The sequence below is a fragment of the Salmo salar genome, chromosome ssa05 (genome assembly GCF_905237065.1).
Source record: "Salmo salar chromosome ssa05, Ssal_v3.1, whole genome shotgun sequence".
NCBI classification, from domain to species: domain Eukaryota; kingdom Metazoa; phylum Chordata; class Actinopteri; order Salmoniformes; family Salmonidae; genus Salmo; species Salmo salar.
The window spans coordinates 38,617,727-38,625,932 of NC_059446.1; the positions used below are offsets into that span (position 1 = coordinate 38,617,727).

The following is an 8,206-nucleotide window of genomic DNA, read 5'->3' on the forward strand; positions in this document are numbered from 1 at the left end:
CACACACACACACACACACACACACACACACACACACACACACTCTTCAGGGAGAACAGTGAGTGGGTTTATAGAAGCACCACACATCCACCTCCTTAACTATACACAAAAGCAGTTTTACGCAGCTTATTTCAACAAACAAACTAGCAACTCAGCTGCAAACAACTGATGGTAAAAGACAAATATTCCAAACGGCTATCGAGAAAGAATGACAGGAGAATAGGGCTGTGGAAGTTTAAACAAAGTTGGGATCTTTAACTTAAAAAAATATATAAAAAAATACCTAGGTGAAAAACAACGTTTTAAAATCACAAACCGTTTTTTTTTTTAGGCCATAAAAGGCCCAGGGAAAGTTGTATAAATGAAATAAAGTGAACTATAGGCTACTTCGGTGAAGCGTTGAAAAACACAAGACAATACATTACGAGATACATGCTGGCTCCGCCTGCTCTTGCACTTCGCCAGAGATCTGTATATAAATGACAAGATGCTCGTGTCTCCGCCCTAACAATGGGCGGCCGTTGTCCCAAAAGGTGGGAACGCAGGTGACAAGCTTGCCTTCCCCGCCTCGTGGCAACTGCTTATAAGTTAAGCGTTAACTATAAGAAATCTAAAATGTGTCAAAGAAATTCTGTCCAGCTCAGGGCTCCAGCTATGCATGTGGTTTTCTAACTTGCTAGCTACGTGGATAGATGGCAAGATCAAGCTTCTTGGTTAAAGCAGAGATATTCAAACCTTCCTGGATCAACATCCCTGTTAGCTAAATTGTATTGTGCATCAAATAACGGCCCTTGTAATACCGTATACCCCAGTACAGTACAAAAACAGTAAGACAGCATGAAAATATGGATACCACCCTACGCTATCCAAAAATACTGTATCTTAGGAGTCGATTCGTAGCAGAATCGAATCTTGTGTCGACACCGGGAGTTGAAGTGCAAGGCGCTGAGGAATCAATTATTTTGGAGTCGACTCACCACCACTACGTCATCTTCGTTACCTTTGGGGGGGGGAAGGCAGGCAAGCGACAGCAGATAAGTCCTCTACGACAACACTTTGACAAGTTAAATGAGAAGGAAATGCAAACTTCGGGGAGGTGGAATTAAGGTACAGTAACGGGTGCAATGCTGAACCATCTGAAAGAGACAGGCTGTGAGACCCAACCCGCTGCAGCAAAACTGCTCTGGGAATTCACGTTAAAAGAGAAAGAAAGAGAAAGAGAAAGAGAGAGAGAGAGAGAGAGAGAGAGAGACATAAGGGAGGGGGACCAGAGGAGGAGTTTTGCGGCGCCATCAGCGCCGAGCACCGCCGCCGCAACCATGAGGTCATCAACCAGCGACCCAGCCCGCAGCACTGAACGGTGTGTGTTTGCAGACAGCAGAGGGAAGGGGTTAGGGGTCAGCGAGCTGACGGTGGCGTCGTTTCACCAGCCCGAGTAACGAGGGATGGGAAGAGGAGCGCAAATGGAGCCGCTGCAGAGCCCCAGAAGCGAGGGTTGTTTGTTAGCTTGTTTATATTGGCGGTATTGGAGTGGAGTGATGGGTAGAGGTGAGAGGTCAACCAATGTAATGAGGACTGGCTGCTTATCACAGTACACAACATGCAGGCTCTCACGGTAACACACACATTGGACGCACACACACATTGGACACACACACACACAGACAGAAGTAGGCAGTCAGGGGGAGTTGGAGCTATTGAAAAGGGCAGCGTGTGTTTACAGTCAGATATCAGAAAAGGTTATCAGACATCAAATGGGACAGCTGTGTCTCAGCCAATCACGCAGAGGGACCAGAGGCACGGTAACGAATCACAGACTGACAGCAGACCTTAACCACTCCGTAGAGGTGAATGCTGATGGGACAGCTGACAACCTTGACATTTCAACGACTCAGACAGCCAGAGAGAGGGTGTGTGTATGTGTGTGTGTGTGTGTGTGTGTACACGTTTGAGTGACTATATGCACGTGCGTAAGAGTGAGACAGACTGTGTGTTCTGATTGCACCGCAGCTGAAGGTCGATTGAACAAGCGGGGGGGCAGGCACACACACGTTTTGTCCCCTGAGGACGGTGGGCAGAGCGTCCTAGCTGTAATGATGAATATGGAGCAGAAGGCTCAGTGACACAGGAACAAGGTGACAAAGGAGAAGCTGGACAGGTGAGGGGTGTGTGGGTTGACAGTAGGACACCACACTGTGCCAAGACAGCAGGTGGCTAGTCACAGGGCATCAGTGACCTCTTCCCTCTGTCCACCCCTTCGTCCTCTCCTCCCTCTGTCCACCTCTCTGTCCACCCCTCTCCTCCCTCTGTCCACCCCTCCCTCTGTCCACCCCTCCCACCCCTCTCCTCCCTCTGTCCACCCCTCCCTCTGTCCACCCCTCCCTCTGTTCACCCCTTCCTCCTCTCCTCCCACCCCTCCCTCCTCTCCTCCCTCTGTCCACCCCTCTCCTCCCTCTGTCCACCCCCTCCCTCCTCTCCTCCCTCTGTCCACCCCTCCCTCCTCTCCTCCCTCTGTCCACCCCTCCCTCCTCTCCTCCCTCTGTCCACCCCTCCCTCCTCTCCTCCCTCTGTCCACCCCTCCCTCCTCTCCTCCCTCTGTCCACCCCTCCCTCCTTTCCTCCCTCTGTCCACCCCTCCCTCCTCTCCTCCCTCCCTTAAACTCTAAACCCAATCCATCTCACCTAGGGAGCACACCGTCTCATGGAGAATGAGAACTCACAGCCAGAATGCACACAGTCCCTCATACACTCACTGACAAGCAGCAGTAGAGCTCTTTAGAACACACACACACACACACACAACAGTCCTGGCACAGAGCATAATGTATGTGTTCTTACCTTTGGAGGCTGTTGGATGGATGGAATGGAAAGGGGGGGGAGAGAGAGAGAGAATTAAAAGACAATCCTCATCAGTAAGCCAACTTTAGAGACAAGTGCAATGCTGACACACACAGGCCCACGGGGCCCTAGTACACACACAGGCCCACGGTGCCCTAGTACACACACAGGCCCACGGTGCCCTAGTACACACACAGGCCCACGGTGCCCTAGTACACACACAGGCCCACGGTGCCCTAGTACACACACAGGCCCACGGTGCCCTAGTACACACACAGGCCCACGGTGCCCTAGTACACACACAGGCCCACGGTGCCCTAGTACACACACAGGCCCACGGTGCCCTAGTACACACACAGGCCCACGGTGCCCTAGTACACACACAGGCCCACGGTGCCCTAGTACACACACAGGCCCACGGTGCCCTAGTACACACACAGGCCCACGGTGCCCTAGTACACACACAGGCCCACGGGGCCCTAGTACACACACAGGCCCACGGTGCCCTAGTACACACACAGGCCCACGGTGCCCTAGTACACACACAGGCCCACGGTGCCCTAGTACACACACAGGCCCACGGTGCCCTAGTACACACACAGGCCCACGGTGCCCTAGTACACACACAGGCCCACGGGGCCCTAGTACACACACAGGCCCACGGTGCCCTAGTACACACACAGGCCCACGGGGCCCTAGTACACACACAGGCCCACGGTGCCCTAGTACACACACAGGCCCACGGTGCCCTAGTACACACACAGGCCCACGGGGCCCTAGTACACACACAGGCCCACGGGGCCCTAGTACACACACAGGCCCACACACTCACTCTTGGTCTGGGAGGAGAAGGCCAGGGTGAGTTTGGCAAAGAGCTCGTTGTTCTCATAGCGATCCTCGTTGGCCTTTGTCCAGAAACTCTTCTCAGACAGATCCTCATGTCCAATCTGTACCACGGGGGAGGGGGGAGAAAGAGAGAGAGAAAGAGGGTGGTAGAGAGAAAGATAAATGCCTTTTGAATCCTTTCATCCAATTTTGCAAAAAAAAAATCATTCCTCCATCTATACAGCAATCAAGCGAGAGATGGACAGAGAAAGAAAGAGAGAGAACAAGAGAGCCGGGATGCTAAAGGAGGTGGGGGGGGGGGAATGGAGAGAGAGACACAAAGAAGAGGAGAGGAAAGAAGTAGTAATTTCCCCTGATCCTTATTCTCCTCCACACAAAAGCCATGAGCTTCACACAACTAGCCCTGTCACAGAGAGAGAGAGAGAGAGAGAGAGAGAGAGAGAGAGACAGGGAGAGAGGGAGAGAGAGAGAGGGAGGGAGAGAAAGGAATCCATTCCCTTCACCCTCCTCTCCCTTTCTCCCTCCTTTTCTCCGCCATCGCTACGGCGCTCACTTTCTTCTCTCTTCCCAACCATCAACACCACCTCCTCACAATTAAGTGCCTTTTTTTTCTCCAACTCTCTCGCTCTCTCTTCTCTCCCCCCCCCTTTGGTTCTCTCATCAAGGAGCAGAGCAAAGAAGAGAGAGAACGGGGAAGCGAAATAGAGAGAGGAAAGAGAGGGAGGATCAGAAGAGAGGTAGTAACTTCACAGATATGAGCCTTTCATTACAAAAGATGCCTCTGGGAGGGGGAGAATGTGATACAGGGGCTGAAGGGCCGAGGATAATTCTTATTTTTTTTTTTACAATTAAATTACAAAAGAATGCTGTCCTTTCTAGCAGCAATTTAATTATCTTCCACCAGCGCAGTTAAAAGAAGCAGCCTTATTAAAAAGCAATTTCTGTGACATCCTCGTCAAAGGGCTCTCACCAACCCCGTCGAACGAATGGAGAGAACGGGGGGGGGGTGAGGGAGGAAGGGAGAGAGAAACTAAACGCTGATGAACTCAGCTGAAGCCATTAAACAGTAGCTTTAGGCTAAAGAGAGACAGAGGGCCGTTTTGATGTTTTAACCATCGCAGATGAGAGGGAGGAGAAGAATACCGGAACAGAGAGACACACATAGGGTCACAGTCTTAGGATGTACTCACACACACAGAGACAATAATTAAAGATGTTGCTGTTCTCTTGACTCCTATGCCCGCGCACACTAACAAAGGCTCGTGCTCGAATGAAAAAGATTCACACACTCATTGTCTCTCTCCCCCCGTCCTCACCTTGCTCCAGTTGGCCCGCTTCAGCTGCACCTCAGGCTTGTACTCCTTCTTGGGCGACAGGCCGAAGGGCAGAGGGGGTGGCACAGGGGCTGCCCAGCCCTCCATACCAGGAGGGGGAGGGGGCATGCCCATGCCAGGTGCAGGAAGGGGCATTCCAGGACCACCAGGGAGGGGAGGAGGGGGAGGGGGGCCGGGCATCCCTGGTAGGGGGGGTGGCGGAGGGGGGCCGGGCATCCCTGGTAGGGGGGGTGGCGGAGGGGGGCCGGGCATCCCTGGTAGGGGGGGTGGCGGAGGGGGGCCGGGCATCCCTGGTAGGGGGGGTGGCGGAGGGGGGCCGGGCATCCCTGGTAGGGGGGGTGGAGGAGGTGGGGAAGGGAGGAATGTTTGGCCGGGTAGGGGTGGAGGAGGGGGCACGGGCATCCTAACTTGCCCTGGGAGAGGGGGGGCAGTGGGAGGAGCAGGGCCAACTGGGACATGGACCGTGACAACTTTGGTCTTGGCCTCCTCCAGATCCTTATTGAGCGTCTCTATCTGGAGAGAGAGAGAGAGAGAGAGAGAGCGAGCGGGACAGATAGAGGAAGAGAAACATATTAGTTAGAGGAGATTTTACTTTACTGTATGAAAGCTCCATACTACTAAACCATGAGAGAAGACATTTTCTGTCTTTCTAAATTAGTGTGTGTGTGTGTGTGTGTGTGTGTGTGTGTGTGTGCGCTTGAGTGTCTGCCAACATGTTCTTGTGACTGAGGGACAAAGAACTGCTCCTCACTGAACTCACTGGGTCCTTATGAGCATTCAGACAGATGAAGGGCTGGGCACAGCCTCATATGGGGGGAAAGTGAGAGACATATGAATACTGTTGTTGCAATACCAGAATTTTTACTTCTGATACCAGGTTTAGTAGCACGATACTCGATACCGTCGCAATACTCCATACCGTCACGACACCAGAAGTCAGAGAATGGCACTTGATCCAGACAGATAAATTCAGCTATTGCTCTGTTCAAAGGCTGGGCGTCTTCTGAGTTCAATATCATTACATTTCAAAATTGTTCAAAAAAAAAAGAGTACACAAATCCTTCAATTAATTTCACTTTGTTTCTACCAATCTAACTAGAAAACAACAATAGTAATAATTGAATTTGTCTATTGATAAACTGGGTAAATCAAGATGTAGCCCAGGCCTAGTCTCAATAGAGGTGAATGCGTATTATTCTATAGGTGAGTGCGCATGCATTGAGTTGAGCTTGTTTTAGCTGATTTCATGGGGCTACAGATGACAAACAATCCCTTCCGTTTACGACTTACTTTATGGGCAACTGCTAAGAGAACATATTTTATTGATCAACAACATTGGCATAGAAGAAGAAGCCATCGCTTCTTTTAGAAAAAAAGTGTTCGCTGTCTCTAAAGTAACGACGCCATTCGTGAGGCAGAATGCGGCTGTGGAATCTACTGGATAAAGGTTTTGGTGGCAATCAGCATATTTTGCTTTTACGGTTTGCATATTATCACAAACAAAGTACTAGGGTAGTGGACTGATGTTGCTTCAGCTGTAAGCTAGCAGGGAACGTTAGCCTTCAATTAATGGTGGAAGCTACCGGTGTCTTGCTTTGTAAAAGTGTTCTGGCCTGTATGGACATTGTTTTGCGACAACAGTAATGAACAGTTTCAACACTTCTACATACCGTTGTTGCATTATTCCAGTGTGTTAACGTCCGCGCGGCATCAGTGGGGAGCTAACAACGCAGGCCAGAATTTGTTATTCGAGCTATAAAAAGGGGCTGAGCTGATGGACTTGATCCTCTCAATTTCAGTGTGCCGTGCAACACTACACGTGAAGACACTGATGGGGCTGCGTCTCAAACGGAGGGGGGAGTGAATGATCTGTTGACGAGAGGGTATTTGATACGTGTGGTGATGGGGGGGGACGGACAGTTGGACGTGTGTGAGAACATGAGACGATTCTGCTGGCCTCAGCCTGTTGGGGAAGGGACCTGCCCGTCCATCAGAGACACACGTACGTGGACAAACACACATGCACATGCACGTACACACACACACGTACACACACACACACACACACACACACACACAGTGATGTGTGCAGACTGGTGTGTGTGTGTAGAACGTGTCAGATGAGCTGTTCAGTACATGCTTTGTGTGTCACCATGAGGCAGGGTGCAACTGGTGGAGCACTGGGACTCGGACACTTTTCTTAGTCCCTCCCTCCCTTCATCCTCCTCCTCCCTCCATCCTACTCCTCCTCATCCTCCTCCCTCCATCCATCCTCCTCTTCCTCCCTCCATCCATCCTCCTCTTCCTCCCTCCATCCATCCATCCTCCTCTTCCTCCCTCCATCCATCCTCTTCCTCCCTCCCTGTGTGTCAGTTGAGTCTAACACTTTTTGAGCTACTTGCCGCTGAAGCCCTCAGTACTTTCTCCTCCGTTGGTATTGGTGAAGGGGAGTTCAGAGTGCTCCATTCCACCCTTATTGGTAGAGTAGCGGAAGTTGGAGCTCTGGTTTCCTGAGTGTGTGTGTGTGTGTGCGTACCTGTTCTTTGAACGTGTTGATCTGTCCCAGTAAGGTCTGATTCTCGCTCTCTCTCTCCTGCTTCTCAGAGCCCAGAATCTCCTTCTCAGCGGCCAGCTCCTGGACTCTCTGTTCATAGTCTCCCTCCATCTTCTTCAGCTCCGCCTGCAGCTCATGGCGCGCCGTCAGCTCTGCATTCAGCTACGGGGAAGAGAGTAGCAGAGTCAGGACACAAACTGTGTACAGAGGCTTATTAAAAATGGCACAGAGCTCAATGTCAAGCTATTGAGCAACATGAGTTAACAGGGTTAAAAAAAACACACCGCTTAAGTGTCCAATGAAAATAACAAACACACATTCTCAAATATACTTTCACACACACAGCTGCTTTGGTGTTTCATTTGCAGATATTAGCTTTCCTCCTTTTACGGACAGCTTTCTGACAGTCTCATCCCTAATCCTGCCAGTAAGAGGCTGCCAGCAACTATCCTATCAACCAACGTGTGTGTGTGTGTGTGGTCAGTGGCAGACACCGAGTGTGGTTGTCCATATTACCATGGAATAGGTATGAATATGTGGGTTTTAGCGTGTGAATGTGCGTGTGTGTGTGTACGTGTGATGGAGATAGTTTCAGCTCACTCTTCGCAATTATCCTGTCAGACTTTTTGTGTGTG

At 50.9% G+C, this 8,206-nt stretch overlaps 1 protein-coding gene across 5 annotated transcripts in view; it reads right to left on the bottom strand.

The window, feature by feature from the left end:
* LOC106604875 (protein diaphanous homolog 1) overlaps nucleotides 1-8,206 on the bottom strand; it is a 137,486-nt gene that overhangs the window by 66,566 nt on the left and 62,714 nt on the right. For all 5 annotated transcript variants that reach the window (XM_014199962.2, XM_014199965.2, XM_014199961.2 and 2 more), the window contains 4 exons: nucleotides 7,554-7,733; nucleotides 5,000-5,530; nucleotides 3,670-3,784; nucleotides 2,838-2,846 (listed from right to left, as the gene is read on the bottom strand). In XM_014199962.2, the coding sequence (XP_014055437.2) occupies nucleotides 2,838-2,846; nucleotides 3,670-3,784; nucleotides 5,000-5,530; nucleotides 7,554-7,733 (835 nt within the window). The remainder of the gene's footprint in view (nucleotides 1-2,837; nucleotides 2,847-3,669; nucleotides 3,785-4,999; nucleotides 5,531-7,553; nucleotides 7,734-8,206) is intronic.